The 19,617-nt window shown below is 45.4% G+C and overlaps 1 protein-coding gene across 2 annotated transcripts in view; it reads left to right on the top strand.

The window, feature by feature from the left end:
• The first annotated feature begins 750 nt into the window (after positions 1-750).
• LOC137286297 (protein F37C4.5-like) overlaps positions 751-19,617 on the top strand; it is a 29,310-nt gene continuing 10,443 nt past the window's right edge. Inside the window, exons 1-4 of one of the 2 annotated variants that reach the window (XM_067818071.1) lie at positions 751-1,214; positions 2,608-2,827; positions 3,750-3,949; positions 4,978-5,107. In XM_067818071.1, coding sequence (XP_067674172.1) covers positions 1,027-1,214; positions 2,608-2,827; positions 3,750-3,949; positions 4,978-5,107 — 738 coding nt within the window. In that variant the 5' untranslated portion in view covers positions 751-1,026. The remainder of the gene's footprint in view (positions 1,215-2,607; positions 2,828-3,749; positions 3,950-4,977; positions 5,108-19,617) is intronic. The other variant, XM_067818070.1, reaches the window with a different exon arrangement.

Raw genomic sequence — 19,617 nt, 5'->3', positions numbered from 1 at the left:
TATAAACAGTTCACATGTTTACATACAAATATTGAATGAGTTCTGTACGAAACACAAAATCCCAGCCTAGCTGTTCAAAACTTACTAACTGTATATGCGTATTTTATAAGACATTAATTATTCATTTCTACGTCATTGAAATACTTTGCAAAAATTCGTTGGTTGGGATTAAGGAAAAAGTACTGAAACTTAACACATCCCCGCGCCTAAAAATGTAAACAGTTCACATGTTTACATACACATATTGAATGATCGAGTTCTGTATGAAACACAAAATCCCAGCTTAGCTGTTCAAAACTTACTAACTGTATATGCGTATTTTATAAGACATTAATTATTCATTTCTATGTAATTGAAATAGTTTGGAAAAATTCGTTGGTGGGGATGAAGGAAAAAGTACTGAAACTTAAAACAAACGTCTTTGAAATCAGTACAATCATGAACATGATGAAAATGATGCGTTCGAGCAAGGGAAATCTTTTCTAGACTGGTTTCCGCTCGTTCTAGCAACGGACTGCAACTTGGAGGGCCCTGTAAAATGCCAGGAAACCAGTCTAAATTAAAGGTTTTGTGATATTATTTGCTAACGCTACACTCGTTGAAACAATATGATGGAACAGTGCCTGCCACCTGGCATCTGTGTTTTTCCGGAACAAACTGACTGGAGGTTATTGGAAGGGGCGAGTGGTGACGAATGCCTAACAGGCTCCAGCCTGGTTCCCTTGGTCTGCTGCGCTAACGCCGGCAACCAGACTGAACTGGCTCGTGCAGTAAGCATAATGCCAGTTAAAAAGATGAAATCCCAGTCATCGCATGTTTTTGTACAGATAAAAAGGAGGCGTACGCGTCACGCTTGGGTTACGAGTATATTCGTGCACTGCGGAAGTACCTGATCACGCGACGTCCTTTTCTATAAACCAACAGACATTTGTCAACGTGTGTAGAAATATGTATTGCGAATTCCTTATTCCTTGTTGAAACATTTCACGGGTTCAGATAACTGTAGAAGAGTTTCTGTAATCGACCATGGCAGACGAAAAGAGTGATAAGATAAAGGAGAATGTCTTCCTGTCACCTGAATGTCCAGTGGAGAAAGTAACAGTATATTCCGACAGGGCGGAAGTATGTCGTCAGATCCATACTAGCGTCGTCAAAGGTGTCAATGAAATTGTCCTCAAACAACTGCCGGCGAGCATCGACTCGGATTCCATCAGGTGAGATTCCATATTCCGCGATTATCATTAATCTAACAGTGTGACTTGGGGAGTGGATTTTATTATCACAATTTCATTTTTCTCTCTCATATGTTTCAACCAAAATAAGGAACATCTATCTTGACGGCTTTTACAGTCATTGGAAGCAGGCATTGTGAAATAATTATATGAATGTGTACATGCAGTAACCATGGCAACGTGAATAGAAAAGATGATCGAAATCTGATTTAAATGAACGTGTTTCACGTGCACGTTATATGCAGTCTATATACTCAGCTTCAAATTTGACACTTATTTGATGTCCAAATGTTACAATTTTTAGCTCATAATCTAAATCAACACAGTATATATTGTAACTTTCTGGAGTGAGTGAGTAAGTGAGGTAATATTTAACGTCTTATAGGAAATATTTCAGCCACATTGTGATGAAATCATTTAATTCTGTTACATTCTGTTCTGATAAACTTTAAAAACCTGTGACCAATCAAGGTCCAGGTGGAATAGGCCTTCAGCAACTCATGCTTGCCATAAAAGGCGACTGACTATGCTTGTCATAAGAGGTGACTAACATGATTGGGTGGTCAGACTCGCTGACTTGGTTAACATGTCATCAGTTCCCAAAAGATACAGATCAATGCTCATGTTGCTGATCACTGGATTGTCTGGTCCAGACTCAATTATTTACAGACCGCCGCTATATAGCTGGAATATTGCTGAGTGTTGCCTAAAACTAAACTCTCTCACAGTCACACACTCCCTCACTATGAAAACCTATCAAGGGACAGTAAAACCCACCAGAATATCACAAAAATGTAACTTAAACATCATAATGGTGACATCAATGCAGAATTAGACCTTGAAAAGGTTTGATTTATATTCAAGTGTGTTCAGGTGTGTCCTCTTGTAATCATTGGGGCACATGGAGTATTTGTGTATTGCCATGCTTTATTTCATGCAGATTGCATATGCTGTCAAAACATTTAACTGAACGTAAGTCATATTTCATTCAATATTATCTCAGACACGAAAGGTTTTGTGTCACATACCATTCAAAAACCAGGATATTAGGTTTCCAAGATCGATAATATGCAAATGATAAAGCCTTACAGAGGAGACTTATGATGAAGAGAAGACAGGAGAAAATGCGCCAATTGATTCTATTCCATTGGAAATGTTTCATCTGTGTGGATATTATAATCCTACTTCTTGTCACATGTATTGGAATTGGCTAATGGTATGTTCTCAAAATGGAATATCCCCTTCATTTTTGGAATGGTTTACTTTAACAAGTTTTGATCGCTAAATATTGGCAAGATTTAGATGTAGAATGTAATTATCAGAGATACAGGCCACAAATATGGGAAGTAGGTTTATGATTGTGTTTTTGTTGTAGAGTCGAAGGGACAGGGCAGGCAACAATAGCCGAGGTGACATTCCAGAAAAAGCGTACCACACCGGATGAGGCCGACATTTCCAGCAAGGAGAGGGAACTGGAGACACAGATTGACGACTTAAAGAAGGAAAAAGATCAAATTGAAGCCAGGCAGAATGTTATGAACAAACAATGGAAACTGCTGGAAAACTTTGGGAACACCGTGTCCAAGTCTACGAAAGTAAAGAGTCATGTATTAAAACACCTGAGTAAACATTTTCATCCATAAACATGCAAAACAGAGAAAAACACCTACCATTATCTTACCTTCATATGCAATAGTTTGATTTCATTGGTCAATGACGCTTCATCAAGTTTCTGTGTCACCCCTTCCAGGGGTGAAAACTGGAAAAAATATTACCCACTGAAACTGGCAAACTCTCAGTTGAGAAGCTGTATCATTACCAATCATATGATGTCATGAAATGACGGTTATAGTGCACAAAGTTTGAAAAAAACTTGATTAGCTGTTTCAATAGTTTGCATGTGCACATTTATTACCAATTTATTACCAATTTTCACTGCATTCCTTAAACTATTTTACATATTGAATCGTTTGCAGCTGATTGCAATTTGTGTCTTTTGGAAGACTCTGCCAACATTTAATGTTCAGTTGCTTTGTCTCAAATTTGATGAATGGAACAAATTTAGTTTTTGTTAATCAGGTATTTGTATAATGCGGATATGTTGGTTCATCGTCTTTATCATCTCCCATAAGTGATTATAGTACATTTTGATGTCCATGTATCTTTTGTTAAGCATCCCAGCTCATATTCGTTCAAAACTGGCTTAAGATATGGCTGACCCGTGAAGATCAGGGTTACAACTGATCTTCAGTAACCCATGCTTGTCATTAGAGGCAACTAGAGGGACTGGGTAGTCAGGCTCACAGAGTTGGCTGACAAGTATCCTGATTACGTAGATTGATGCTCATGCTGTTGATCACTGTATTGTCTGGTCCAGACTTGATTATTTACAGAGCGTCGCCATATAGCTTGAACATTGCTGAGTATGGAGAAAAACTTCTCACTCACTCACTCACTCACTCACCCACTCAGAACTGGCTGGTAATGGAGTCTTAATTCCTAAACCCTGCATTCCAGAACAAGAGCACCAACCTGGACACAGCCTACTTCCAGGGTGTGACAGACTTCCTTCAGATGTACAAGGACGAAGGCAGCAAACTCGAGACAACCAGGCTGGAGCTGGCCGAACAATTATCTAAACTTGATAAGAAGATTGGAGCAGCCACCAGCAACCTTTCAGAACTGAGAGCAAATAGGGGTAATCAGGCTGAGTCAAGGTATGTTGGATTACTTGTTGTCAACTTTACAGTTTTCTGACGTGTCATTTTGAATGTGAATTTTGACATTTACATGTTGCATTATTGATGCATCATGGTGTTATTGACTGCGGAAGACATGTTTGTATAGCATTTCTGATCTAATATTCCAGAAATGTCTAGATGAGATATGAAACCTGGGGTTTATGTTCTTGTGGTTTTTTTTATCTCTACTTCAACACCTTCTTGGTTATAGATCAGTTATTTGAGACAACTTCAGGTATTGCTGTACTCGCATATTAAGACTTAACCATTAATCAGGTGATCTATTTTGCACTGCTAACATTGAAATACAATCTGCGTTAATGCCTGTGTATGGTTTGATGCCACTGTAGTCAATACTGTGGTGATATGACATCAAGGGACCCCAGACATGGGCTCCACACACTGTACCAGTGTCAAGCTTCCAGGCATATGCTCCACACAATGTAGAATTGTCTAGCCTCCAGACATGGGCTTCACACAAAGTACCAGAGTCAATGCCTCCATGCCTGCAAGCATGAGCTCCACACAAAGTACTATTGTCAAGCCTCCAGACATGGACTCCATATATTGTACCGGTGTTAAGCTTCCAGACGTGTGCTCAACACATCATACCAGTGTCAAGCCTCCAGACATGGACTCCATACATTGTGCCAGTGTCAAGCCTCCAGGCATGAGCTCCATACACTGTACCGGTGTCAGGCCTCCAGACAAGCTCCACACAGTGTACCAGTGTCATGCTTCCAGCCATGGGCTCCAAACACTGTACCAGTGTCAAGCCTCCAGTTATGGGCTCCACACAGTGTACCAGTGTTATGCTTCCAGCCATGGGCCCCAAACACTGTACCAGTGTCAAGCCTCCAGTTATGGGCTCCACACAGTGTACCAGTGTCAAGTCTCCAGCCATGGACTCCATACACTGTAACAGTGTCAAGCCTCCAGTTATGAGCTCCACATTGTACCATTGTCAAGACTCTGTTGTTAGTGTTTGGTTGTTATTTTTTCAGAGAATGCACCATTGTGCTGGAGAGTGAAGGTGAACACAAGGTGTCGCTAGGGGTGTCCTATGTGGTGTCCCAGGCGTCCTGGACACCCAGCTATGACCTGCGTATGTTCACTGCTGAAGGTGTGCTTAAGGTGAGCCAATTATTTCAATTGTATTCAATGTCATGTTTGCAGATAACATCACAATGGTCTGCAAAGCATTACTTCTGTACATTGACACATAGATGCCTTGTGGAAGGTCACTTGTGTTAGACCCATGAAGATCAGGGCTAGAACTGATCTTCAGTAACCCATGCTTGTTTTATAAGGAAACTAACAGGATCGGGTGGTCAGACTTGCTGACTTGGTTGACACGTCATTGTATCCCAATAGTGTAGAATGATGCTCATGATATTGATCACTTGATTGTGTGGTCTATATTATATAAAAAAGTAGTATATACAATGACAGTTCTGGACCACTTTCAAGAAATGTCTCTACAAAGCCTTATTTACTAAATAAGGCTTTGGTTGGGCCATTAGCTCTTGCTACTATTACCCCTACTACTTAACGTGTGTTGGAGGTAACACTGTGCCGTACGGTACGATCAATAATTCTTCTCTTACAAACCCCCTACCCGGCCCACCCCTCAAGTAGTACAAATTAGGTTCGTCGGCTTTCATATCCACTTTATCTATGTTGTAAGTTTTGACTGACCATATAGGATCGGTGGCCCGCTTACGGCTATCACCCTCGTGTTCCCCGGCTGGTATAGATACATTACCCCTACTACTTAACGTGTGTTGGAGGTAACACTGTGCCTATGTCACGTTTATATCGATGAAACAGTTTAACGTGAACCGCCTACGATCTCTTTGGTGTTCATAATAAAGGCTTGCTGGGCTTTTTGTATCCCCTGTTCTATGTACTTTTTTTTCTCATCCTCGCTGATAGCAGACTTACGAGACTTGGATCGAATATCTTGTTTCATTCCGTTATATTTTTTGAGTTCAGAGAGGATTGAACGAAACTCCTCTTCTGAGATCTTACTGTCAGAGAGTGCCGTGGAAATACGCTCACTCACTGTGTTCAGCTTTGCTTCGGCCAGAACCCTGATCTCGTCGTGTTTCAATGCCTTACGATGAAGTCTACGTGATACTAACTTAAGCGCCAATCCTGCCAACCCTGCCACCCCTGCCGTTATTTCAATACCTAGCACTATAGGTGCGGCCACGATGGTAGCCAACAACCCAACGCCTGCCGCCCCTAGTCCCATGCTGGTTGCCATAAGGGTAGTGTCAGCCCCGTCCACGATATTGAAAGCTCTATTGTACTTCTTACATAGTGCTTTCCGCGTGTCACGGTCTTGTTCTAGTTGACGTTTCACATCACATAACTGCCTCAAGCGGAACCCATCTACGGTTTCCAGCGTCTTCGCTACTTCCTCTACGACTGGGTACAGACCCATCCTATAATGTATATTTTGAAAGATATTTTAATTGGGTTTCAGTTAAAAATCTATCAATGAATTTGAAGTCTACAAGTTCTAGACTATTAGTCAGGGCAATAGGTGAGAGGCTAATAGAATTTCCTGTTGTAATAGAAACCCCACGGAGGCTTATTAAGTGGTTTATAGGACCCGTGGTATCCCGTTGTATAACAATACGACAATATTGGTCTATGTAAGACCAGCGTATTGACACCCCGGGTAAAATTTGGTGTACTATTGGGGAGGTTCCATGGAATAAAGACGTAAAGAAGACTTCTATGATGAGGGTGAAAGGGGAGCATATTCTATCAAGATTACTGCTAAATGTTAATTTATTGTTTGGATAAGCACTTAACCCCTTTTTTTCGTAACCAGTAGATGCTATGTGTACTAATGTATTCTCCGGAATGAAATCCCCGGCCCAGATACCGTTGTTCTTAATCTTAGAGACAACCCCATTATTTAATGTGATATAAGGTGAGGTGAATGTTAAGTTGATCAGCCATTTGGGCTCTTTTAAATCTGGTAACGGCACCCGTCTGTACACGTTGTCTTTGAAGTGCAGGATGTATAATTCATCTTCCTCACCAGGCTGATCGAATCCCTCCGTATCTCCTAGGTCGTTAAGTGTAGTGTTGGGACGATGACTGGTCATTATTATACTATTACGATATAATTTCCAACTGGGTTTTTGATAATAATTCAGGGGTGAACTTCATACCCATGAAGTGTATGTTGTCAGGCAGGAAGATCTTGGTTAGTGATATCTTGTTTTCCACGATCACGTTGACCCCCTCCAGACTGGTGTCGGCTCCAACACCCACCCGCACGTAAACGTTGCAAACTTGATACTGGTGTCGTTTCACCCACCCGAGTTTGATCCCATTCACGATCTCGACATCATTCCCCGATGGTTCCCCTAGGTAGACTTTGATGATCAGTGTTGAGTTTGCCGGTAGACTCTCTAGTATCTTAACCACGCCTTCGAATTCAGACACCAACTGCAATGTCACGTTTTGTATGGTCAGTTTACTCGATAGCATGTGGGCTGCTATAGTGTTGACTGGGCTGACGACTACGCTACGTCTCTGAGTTGGGACGTAAGCCACGAGCAGGGTTCCATTGTTCACGACTTTGTTTAGGTGGTTGTCTTTGTTATCAGTAAACACGTAAGGGGAGACGAGTCTAATATTGAGAAACCAGTCGTTATCGGGTAACAACACCCACTTGTCATCTTCGGTGAAGACGAGCATATATGGCTTGTTTCGGGCGACGGTAGTGCTCTCAACATCGTCTAAGTCGAACAGTTTACCCCCGAACGATGGGTATATTATCCAATTATTATTACCGGTGTTGACAAGGGCGTACTTAGTGTTGACTGTTGCTCTTGTGGTATCTACTATATCACTTAGGGTTCCACCGGAGGGGATTTCAACGCGTTTGTAAATGTTGTTTTTCAGTTGTAAGGCGTACGATTTACCGCGCGTGTCTCCGAGGTCGGAGAGCCCGATATTGACGCATTTTTTCACTCCGGGCCCTTGTGCGCTGGTCATTTTACATGAAGCGTTAAGCTGAGGTATCCTATATTTACAGGATTATGATTTATATCTAACACCGATATTGTCAGCTCAGGTATGTTGCCCTGGGTTAATCTCTTATACTGCCGTGGTGAAAACGACTCGGTTCTACCGTCGTTGTATTTCTCAGTTTTCACCGGCACTGCTCTCAGTATAGTGGAAGGGTGACCTCCTTGAATGTTGTACGTTGTGCTCACCTGACCGAGATGAATGTACAGCTCTCGGTACGGTACTAGGCCGGGTAACTTCGTACCTGTGACGGTTGTTGTTGGTTTTATCTCGTCAGGAGACATACCGAGTATCCTCGCTAATGGTCGGCCGAGCCTCAAGGAGGTTCTTCCGTTGTTGATTAACACCACTGTGCCGTTTGAGTCGTTCATCTTGAGTTCGGCTCCCAGGGGTTTGAAGACCTCGTCGTTTAGAGAGCACACGCTGTAGTAGCCGTCAGTTATCTGACTGCGAGCCCCACTGACGAACAGCTTATTGTTGCTGGCGTTGATGTTAGTCCATTGCGGTAGGTAGGTGATATCGCAGAGTGCGACTTCGAGTTGACCTGACGTGTTATCGATCGCGTGCGTCAGCTGAACGGCCTCACCGCTCGTTATTCCTGGAAGTGTTATGTACATGTTAGAGTATATATGCTCATTATATAATAGTTTTTAAAATGTATTCCCCTGGTGTGTTTTACCCTAAACTGGATGTAGATTTCTCCCCCATGAAGATCGTGGTTGCTCCTGGGTTGTATTTCAATGCCCAGTTTTTAGATGTGTTCGATCAGTATAAGCTTTCGGTGACTAACATTGAGGCAGTCCACGCTTGGTTCAACAACCCTATGCAGTTCTGGCAGAATCAATTAAACTTTGCCGTGTGGTGCGCTACAACGGGGTGTGGTGTGACATTGACCGACACTCGGCGTGGACCGCTGAGTCAGTCTGTGTTCAAATTCCACGTGTACTACCAGGTCAGACGTATCCTTAAAGAGATCAGCGTCCCCCTCCCACAAGACAATGGGTGGAAAGCAATAAACAACGGGTACAAAAGACGGGCCTACGAACGTATTTGCAATGAATTCGAAATAAACCCGAAGACGGATTGGCGTTTGCCGGGTCCGAACCACGGGTTGGGTATTCCTTATGATGGGGGGCGACCAGTGAAAGAAGTCAGTGATGATTTACTGAAACGAGATATACTACGCCAGGACTTTGCTTTGTCGAGTAATGAATGGAGGGATGATCGTATGAACTTTAAAAGTGGGGTTACTTTCACAGTCCAGAAAGTGGAGCAGTCAACCTCAGACGGGTGGAAAATGTTCATGCTGGACACGTCGAAAGGATTCACTCGTGCCGGGGTAGTCAGGTTGAACAACTCGATTCGAACGTACGTGTGGGCGCTGTTGGGTGCGCAGTCGATGACGCGTTCCAACATCATCGGTAAGGGAACTGCTTACGACGCTCAGACACAGTTCGTTTCCAACGTTGAGGATGCTATCAATTCTCCAGTTGATCTCCCGCGGGCCATCGACCGTTACCAAAACGTGTTAGAATACGCCAGATCGAAAGTCAATTACGTGTTCGGCGTGGGGCTGTACATGGCTCCGAGTGATATGCAACTGAGAGTAAAAAAAGTGGTGGGTTATAACAACAAAATAGTCATAGCCACGAAGGATCAAAAGTTGGGTATCAACCCCGATATTAACTCCCCCTATATCTCCCACATTCCACCACGTGAAACGGGTATAGTGGCGCCACCCCCGGAGTCTAAAGTTCATGTGCCCCCCACACACCCCCATATGCATGTGGGGGTACCCCCCTATCAGCAGCATATTGATAATAAAACGGCCCTGGCGGTTGGTGGGGTAGCTTTGGGACTTATTTGGTTAAAAATTTCTTAGCCGCTACGTACGCCAGACCAGCCACGGCGACGATGGCTGCCCACAGGTTTTGACTGAACCACGTGGCAGTTTTAGCCAAAACGTGTTAGAATACGCCAGATCGAAAGTCAATTACGTGTTCGGCGTGGGGCTGTACATGGCTCCGAGTGATATGCAACTGAGAGTAAAAAAAGTGGTGGGTTATAACAACAAAATAGTCATAGCCACGAAGGATCAAAAGTTGGGTATCAACCCCGATATTAACTCCCCCTATATCTCCCACATTCCACCACGTGAAACGGGTATAGTGGCGCCACCCCCGGAGTCTAAAGTTCATGTGCCCCCCACACACCCCCATATGCATGTGGGGGTACCCCCCTATCAGCAGCATATTGATAATAAAACGGCCCTGGCGGTTGGTGGGGTAGCTTTGGGACTTATTTGGTTAAAAATTTCTTAGCCGCTACGTACGCCAGACCAGCCACGGCGACGATGGCTGCCCACAGGTTTTGACTGAACCACGTGGCAGTTTTAGCCAGAGCGCTCAACAACCACGAGACGATGCTACCCAGGATGCCGGGAAGGGCTTCGGCGGCTTTACCAGCCAGTTTAGCTAGGCGTTCCCCGAGTTTTTTTATCCAGTCTTTAACACCCCCACCGCCACTTGGAGTTCCGCCGCCGCCAGGTGTGGGGGGTGTGGGGGTTCCTCCCACCAGTGACACCACCAGGGTTGATATGATGAAACCCAATGCAGTCAGAATGCTGGCGATGGTGATCCCTTGCTCCCGGAACAATATCCGAATCCTGTTGGCTAAAGTTGTATCCTCATTCAGTATTCTATCGATTGTTTCCCGAATACGACTGATCTGGGATCGAAGCTGTTCACGATTCGAGGAAGCGGATTCCAATCGTGTACGTCTCTCGTCTTCTAAATCGCGTAGTCGTTCATTGATACGACGCTTCATATCATCGTTTTCAGTTTCGTTGAGTTTGGTTTTTTCCCTAGCGATGTGCTCGTCGATTTCGTTCAGTTTCCCCATGTTGTTCACGAGTTCTCCACGCACGCGTTTCACGGCTTCGTCTAAGCCGCGCAGTTCCCTTACCGGAAAGTCAAACCCCGGTAACGGTTTGTCCCAGTAGGTGCTCAACAGTTTTTCTATGCTGTCCGAGGCTTCTGTAGCACGCTGTGGTGTCATTTCATCTCTAGTGGTGAGGTGGGATCTGGTAGCTTGCAGATCTTCTTTAACGGCCTTAGGTATTGCACCACCGTAATCATTCATGTTTAGATTTTTACGGATAAATTCGACACCATGGCGGCTGGCTAGAGTTGACAAGGCCAGTGGTTTTTTATTGCTCTTGTTAAAGAGGTCAACCCCTGGGTCAGACTTAAGGCGTAGAACACCCTTTGTATCAACAAAAAAATTCTTATGGTATCGGCCCTGTGGTTCAACGTAGTTTTTATCTCTTCTTAAACTTTCGTAATAATCATTTACCGTTGTTTCCAAGAGTTCTTGGTTCAATGGTGAACTAGTAAATGAGGTCTCCTGCTCATCATCGAATGCCTGGGCACTAGCGCCCGGCATCTCCGTCATATCTATGTCTTCATCCATTAGTATTTAAATATATTTTATTTATATATAACAATGTACGGCAGAAAATTAGATCCTTTCAGAAGATTGAGAGAGCCATTAGGCGCCAGAGCCGTGCGCCAGTCGGTGACCATCACCAACAATCCCAGCAAGATAGACCAGAATCAAACTCTGCTGGTTAGATTTCCAAACCTTGGTGAGAATGACCTCATTGTACCAGGCACTGTTCGACTGGCGTTCAATATCACGTTGACCTCCGACAACGACAAACGCGCGCTAGTGCGGAACGTGGGTCGAGCCATCATCAAGAAAACGACCGTCAAGATCAGCGGTAACGAGGTGCTGAGTATCGACGACAGCGACGTGTTTCACTGCTACAAGGATCTCTGGAAAAGCGAGGGAGAACGAGTCAATGATGTGTACCAGGGTATCAGCAAATCAACCCAGGCGCGCGTAGGGTATGTCTTCACGCCAGACCAGCTAGACAAGCTATCGGACGGTGAAAAGGCCATCGCTCGAGCATACGGGAATCGATTCTGCGTGCCGCTAGACTTCGAGTTGCTCACGGGACACGCGCCGTTTTACCAGGCCGCGCTGGGTGATAGGCTCGAATATGAGCTCACGTTTAACGACTATAGCAAAGTAGTGATTACGTCGAACGGTGATGAGGCCAGTTATGCCATAGACAACATCTCTCTGGAGTTCGACATGGTCACTAGCCCGGAGCTGGCCAGGCAGGTTCGAAGCCAGTACTCTGGGAAGATGGCTATCCTGTACGATCGCGTACTGAGGCATAGATCAGTCGTGCGAGATAAGAGCGACACTGTGTGGAATATCAACCTGAACGTGCCGGCGCGATCGATGAAAGGTATCCTGGTCGTCCCCGTGGAGGATTACGAGCCATTCCGGAGGGACAGCGAGAAGTTTTTCAACCCCGAGATTGAAAAGGTGGAAGTGACCATCGAGGGCGTGCCCAACCAGCTGTTCAGTCATGGTATGAGACCACACCAGCAGTGGGATGAGATAAAAAAGCTACCAGTGGGGGATTATATAACAAAGGACCTGGACCTCGGCTCCGTGCAGATCGGTGAATACCTGACCACCAAGTACGCCCTATGGTTGGACATGCGATCCACGGATGATGATAAACTGCACGGTAGCGGGCGCCGTATAGATAACGGCAGCGAAGGGATAACCATCCAGATTACTAAGAAGGCTCAACCCGCTGGTAAGTTGAAATTATATCTGTACGTTATTATGGACGCGCAACTTAATATAGACAATGGGAGATTCGTGCAAGCCATCTACTAGTGGGGGAGACCCCCACACCCCCCAGGGGTACCCACAACTGCCCACTGACCCACACTGCGCCATAGTGTGCGGGCAGACTGGCTGTGGGAAGACCGTTTTCGTGTTGGATATGTTGGAGGGTTACTACAAGGATGTGTTCGATAACATCGTTATCATGTGCCCTACTCTGAGCATGAATAAAACGTACGCGCGACCTTGGGTGATGACGGACCCGGACGTACACAAAATCGACCCTGGAACACGCCTGCAGGACTGGTTGAAAGCTCTTCACGAGAAATTTAAAGGGGAACCGACGCTGTTCATACTGGACGACTGCAGCGCTAATCGCGAGATAACAAAAAAGAGAGACATGCTATCGTACCTGGCCTTCTCCGGCCGGCATGCAAATCACAGCGTCTGGGTGCTAACGCAGAAGTTCAACTCGGTGTTGAAAGACCTCAGGGAGCAGACGCGATGGGTGGCCTTATTTCACTGCAAGGACAGGGATTCGTTCGAGGAGTGTTTGAGAGAGAACGATGTGATGAGTAAATTAGAACGGGAACGGGTGAAGAAACAGCTCGCTGAAACTAAACACGCTAAGCTCGTGCTAAAGACCGACCAACCCGTGGCTTATATAGTATGCTAAGCAAAGCTAAGCAAAGCTAAGCTAAAGCTAAGCAAAGCTAAGCAAAGCTAAGCATATAGCTATGATATTTGAAGTGTTTGTCGTGTGCAACTTAACCTTCATTTCTCTGTGTTTTGTCTGCATCGGGTATTATATAGTTAAAACTAAATCTTACTTGTTATATTATAAGATGGAGTGTGAGGAATTGCTCGAACAGTTGGGGGTCTCCCCCAGTGGGGGTGTGGGGGATTCCCCCAAGCGAGAGAAACTGGTGGCGTTGACTGTTGGCGGCAAAGCCAAACATTACTTTGGAGACTACACTCCGGATAAAATTCACAAAATGTCAGCCGAAGAAATCGATAAGCTGTACGCTAGATACGAGTCCCGGCTCGGAGCAGAAATGACAAAGACAATAGGATCGGCTATGACCCAGATATACACCGGTATTGTATCACACTTCCTTCCCATTCCACCAGAGCGCCGACTTTACCTGTGGGAGGACCTCGAGAAAGACCCTTTTATCGAACACGCCGTGAGCTCTATCAGCTGCGGGCTGTACCACAAATATGGTATGTTGTTGGCTCCAGTGACGGCGGCGATTATCACAGCAAAACATTGTCAATTTGAGAGAAAGAATAATAATAATAGTATAGATGGATGCTGCACAGGAAACCCCAGTGGGGGAACTGAGGGAAACCCCTCCCGAGGTGATACCCCCCACAGTGAGGGAAGTGACCCCTTCAGTGGAGGTACCCCCAACAGTAACCAGACAGAAGAATCCTAAGAGAGTAGCTGCCGGTAAAAAACGGTGGTGTAACCAACATAAAGTGACCAACCCAACCCGACTGTTGTTGGCTGTAGGCGTAACTGCTGCCGTGGTTATAACATGGTTATACGTGGGGGTACCCTCCCACAGTGAGGGAAACTCTGGGGGTGTTGGGGTACCCCCCACGCCGCCGGCAGGCCCCACTGTCGACCCGCATATCATGTTATAATTTTAATATTTTATATCATATACATAATGTCTGAGGGGAAAACGTTCGTCAACGACGCATACCACGCCACAGTGGTCGCCAGTCTAGCCGTAGGGTACGCTCGGTTGACTAAAATGGTGCTTAAACAACCAACTATCAAGCTAGATTTCAACCTGCAGGATATGGGTATGCTCATAATGAACCTTGGTATGGCGATGGCCACAAAAGACATCCTAGTAAAACAAGGAATAATACCTGATAATATAATGAAATAAATATAGGGATGGCCACGATAGCTATGATGATCGGTGGGGCGTTAGTGAATGCCCTGGCATTTTCCGGGAGTAATTTCCTCTTCTCAAAACTACGAGATGATCACACGGCTGAAATACAGGAAGAAAGGAAGCGGCACGATCTCGCTACTGAGAAATTACAAAGGGCACAGGCCGAGTACGCTAAAAAACGCCTCCAGAGGATCGATTTTATTAACGAACAACTCCAGCGTGAAAACCATGCCGTTCAAACATTCAACGATGTCGATGAAGCAATGAAAGAATACTACCTACTAACTGGTAAACAATTGGAACCGCTCAATAAACCCACACTCGCTCAGTACTACACACCATCCAAGGGACAAATGAATCGTGAACTGGGCTTCATAGTGTTGGGTATAGCAGCTACTGCGTTGGTTGCTAAGCAATTAAATTAAAATACCTATATAAGTAAACATGAGACCCGCTCCATACCGATGCGAATACATACTTATGGGGAAGACCGAGGCCTGTGGTAGGAAATGCAGGAATCAGGGGTTCTGTTGTTTCCATATGGGAAGTCCTAACTACACGTGTTCTGTGTGTGGTATCGGGGTTAAAGGACACTACTGTCTATGTAAAGCTCACGGAGCGAACGTAGTCAGACATCAACTCATCTACGAGAATAAAAAAGGCTACATAAAAGAACGTAGGCGACTGCTCAAGATAGACTCCAATGCGTGAAAGGGTTACCTCCCTTTACTGTGAACCAATTAGACATTGGTTCTCTTAGGTGTAAACACAATGACTACTGTACGCGAGCTGAAGAGGGTCGCAAAACAGAGAGGTGTGATCGGGTATTCTCGAATGCGGAAGTCAGCATTGTTGAGATTACTAGGTTTAGAAGCCCCTCCTACGGTAACACAATTAAAAGCTCAAGCAAAACAGCTTGGATACACGGGTTATTCAAACCTGGGGAGAGCCGGGTTAACCGCATTGTTATCACATGCCCCCGTAGCAAAACCTCCCACTGTAAAACAACTGAAAGCCGAGGCACACGATTTGGGTTTAGGTGGGTATTCCCGTATGAGAAAACCACAGCTTGTAGAATTATTACGACAGAATAGAGCTATTGACCTACAGTTCGTGCGCACTGAGCGCGCTGTAGGCAACTATTTGAGAGGTTGGCGCATGCACATTGATAGAAACATAGACATTACAGATATCAAGCCTCTGATAGCTGATAAGGTCAACCAGGAACTAAATAACTTAGGAAGTATCAAGTTTCAGATCACAGTGAAAATGTCGCTCGATAAGCAGGTTGGGAGTACCACTGAATATGTTCAGCCTTACTTCCGAGGTCAACAAGAGGTCGCCACACATACAGAGACCATTGATACATCAATCGATACCAGTTTTCAGCAGATACGAGAATACCTAGAACGCTACACACACTTGGGGTCCGGGTGGGCTGTAGATAAAATCGATAATGTCTATCTAGACATAGCTAACTACGTGCCGTTCAGAGGCGGGTCATACCTAGCCTTGCCTCCCTACTATAGGAACAAACATGCCATAGTAAACGTTAAGAATAGAGGAAACGATTGCCTGAGGTTAGCTATCAGGTCAGCCTTATTTCCAGCTGGCACTCATTCAGATAGGCTTTCTAGCTATCCCCAAGATGATGGGCTCAACTGGGATGGTATAGATGAACCTACCCCCATATCCCAGATCACTAAAGTAGAAAAACAGAATAATCTGGCTATAAATATCTTTGGACACGAAGGTAACAAAACAATAGTACACAGGGTCAGCCCGGTGAAGGATCGCCAAGTTATCAATATATTCATGATCCAACGAGGTGAAAAGTATCACTACACGTGGATAAAACATCTCAGCCGGTTGTTGCACGACCAGTCGAAACACGATGGGGAAAAACACTTTTGTGTACAATGCCTACACGGTTTCAGTCGAGCTGATTTATTAGAATCCCACCGGGATGATTGTCAAGGTGTGGGGCAGGCGGCCATACGAGTCGACATGCCTAAGGAAGATAACAAAATCCTAAAATTCAGTAACCACAAGAACCAAATGTCTGTGCCTTATATCATATACGCCGACTTCGAAGCCTTGGTTGTGGGTGGGGATTCCCCCAGTGGTAGCTTCACCCACAAGACACAAGAGCATAAAGCCTGTTCGTTTGGATACATTGTCGTCCGTTGTGACGGGGAAACGAAAGCTCCGGTAGTGTATAGGGGGCCTGACGCGGCTGAAAGGTTTCTAAAGTGTTTGCAGGAGGAAGAAAAAATTATTAGGAATGCATTGTATAAAATCGCTCCCATGCGTCTGACCCGAGTCAACAGGCTAGCTCACGCTAGTAGCACTAACTGTCACGTGTGTGACTCACCACTTAACGGTGATTCGGTGAGAGATCACTGCCACATAACTGGTAAGTATAGAGGCGCCGCTCACAACGCGTGCAACCTCAAGCTTAAAATCAACCCTAAGACAATAAACATCCCCGTTGTCTTTCACAACTTGAGAGGGTACGACTCACACTTGATCATGCAGGCCATCGCGAAAATCGATGGTAATATAACGTGCATCCCCAACAACATGGAGAGATACATCTCCTTCAGCTTAAACGGACTTAGGTTCATTGACTCGTTTCAGTTCCTCCTGTCGTCACTCGACAGTCTGGTCAAGGCCAACAATACCTTCCCTATCACCGATCGATACACAGACGCCGAGACTAGACCCCTGCTTATGAGGAAGGGTGTGTACCCCTATGAGTACATGGATAGTTGGGTCAAGTTCACCGAGACCAGACTACCCCCTATTGACTGCTTTTATAGCAAGCTGAATGAGGCGTCCGTCTCACGAGATGATTACTCGCACGCGACTAACGTATGGAATAAACTGGGTTGTAAGAACCTGGGTGATTATCACGACCTGTACTTGAGGACAGATGTACTGCTGTTAGCCGACGTGTTTGAAACGTTTAGGCGGACGTGTTTCAAGCAGTATAAACTCAACCCCGCATGGTATTACACCAGCCCAGGTCTGTCGTGGGATGCCTTGCTTAAAAAGACCGGAGTTAATTTGGAATTGCTCACAGATTACGACATGCACCTATTCATTGAGAAAGGCTTGCGAGGTGGGATTTCCATGGCATCCAAACGATACGCGAAAGCAAATAATCAATACGTGAAAGGTTACGATCCTAACAAGCCAACCAATCACATTCTCTACCTCGACGCAAACAACCTGTACGGCTGGGCCATGAGCCAGTATCTAGCTACAGGGGGATTCGAATGGGTACCCCACGTTGATGTTATGGGGGTTGCACCAGATTCAAACAAAGGGTATATCCTCGAGGTTGACTTAGAGTATACCAAGGAATTACACACATCACACAACAGCTACCCCCTGGCCCCCGAACGTATGAGGGTTAACCCAGACTGGATGTCTGAGTACCAACATAACTTGTCAGGTGGGCGTGTGACAGACGTTGAAAAACTCGTGCCTAACTTAATGAATAAGACCAAGTACATCGTTCACTATCGCAACCTACAGCTGTACCTGTCGTTGGGTATGAGGCTGACCAAAATACACAGGGTGCTCATGTTCGACCAGAGCCCATGGATGGAGCCCTACATCAGAATGAACACAGACCTACGAAAAAAAGCCACCAGTGATTTTGAGAAAAATCTCTACAAACTCATGAACAACTCGGTGTTTGGTAAGACTATGGAGAACCTGAGGAAACGCGTGACCGTGAAGCTGGTTCGGTCGAGTGAGGAAGACAAGCTCAGGAGATTGATAGCCAGTCCGGCATTCAACCGTAGTAAGATATTCACAGACAACCTGGTTGCCCTACACATGAAGAAAAGTCACATAAAATTCAACCGGCCTGTTTACGTGGGGATGAGCATCCTCGATTTATCCAAACACCTGATGTACGACTTTTACTACAACGAGCTAAAGAAACAGTACGGTGACAGGTGTGAAGTGCTGTACACTGACACGGATTCCCTGCTGATGGAGATTCGAACCGAGGACGTGTACGAGGACATGAAAAAACACCTCGATTTATACGACACCAGCGACTACCCTAAGACCCATACCATACACAGTACGGTAAATAAAAAGGTCCTAGGTAAGATGAAGGACGAGTGTGCTGGCACGCCCATAGCCGAGTACATAGGTTTGAGACCTAAGATGTACTCCATACTGAAAGCCGACAATAGTGAGATCCGGAAGGCTAAGGGGGTTAAGAAGTATGTGGTGAAACAACACATCAAACACGCCAGATTCAAGGAAGCCCTGTTCAAGACCCGTACCTTTAGGCATAAAATGAACACACTTAGAAGTGATGGACATAAGATATACGGACTGACTATAAACAAGACGTCCCTGTCGCCTATGGACACGAAACGTTGGATAGCTATTGATGGGATAAACACATACGCGTATGGACATGAGAAAATTTGAGGCTATTTACTACAGCCCGCGTGGGTACTGGAAAGGAGCTAGCGCAGTAGATAAGCTAGCTAAAATAGCGCGAGTACCCCCGGAGGAAGCCAAAGCGTGGCTTGAAAAACAAGCCCTGTGGCAGATCTATTTGCCGGCACCACGCTACGTGCCTAGAAGGAGATTCGGTATTAACATACCTAATAGCGTTCACCAGGCAGACCTACTGTTCCTACCCCACGACAAGAGGTACAAGTATGCCTTAACCGTAGTGGACGTAGCCAGTCGTTACAAGGAAGCCGAACCCTTGACCATGAAAGATTCGGCCCAGGTAGCCAGAGGATTCGAACGCATATACAAACGCAGCCCGCTGACGTGGCCAACAGAGCTGCAAGTTGACCCCGGACGGGAGTTCATGGGTGCCGTGTCACAACTGCTAGCCAAACACGATACAAAGGTCAGGCGTGGCACGGCCGGAGCCCATCGCAGCCAAGCCATAGTTGAGAGATTTAATAGGACTTTGGC

Source organism: Haliotis asinina, chromosome 6, assembly GCF_037392515.1.
Source record: "Haliotis asinina isolate JCU_RB_2024 chromosome 6, JCU_Hal_asi_v2, whole genome shotgun sequence".
NCBI lineage: Eukaryota > Metazoa > Mollusca > Gastropoda > Lepetellida > Haliotidae > Haliotis > Haliotis asinina.
The sequence above is the reverse complement of the archived record's forward strand: the minus strand, read 5'-3'. Positions and strand labels throughout refer to the sequence as shown.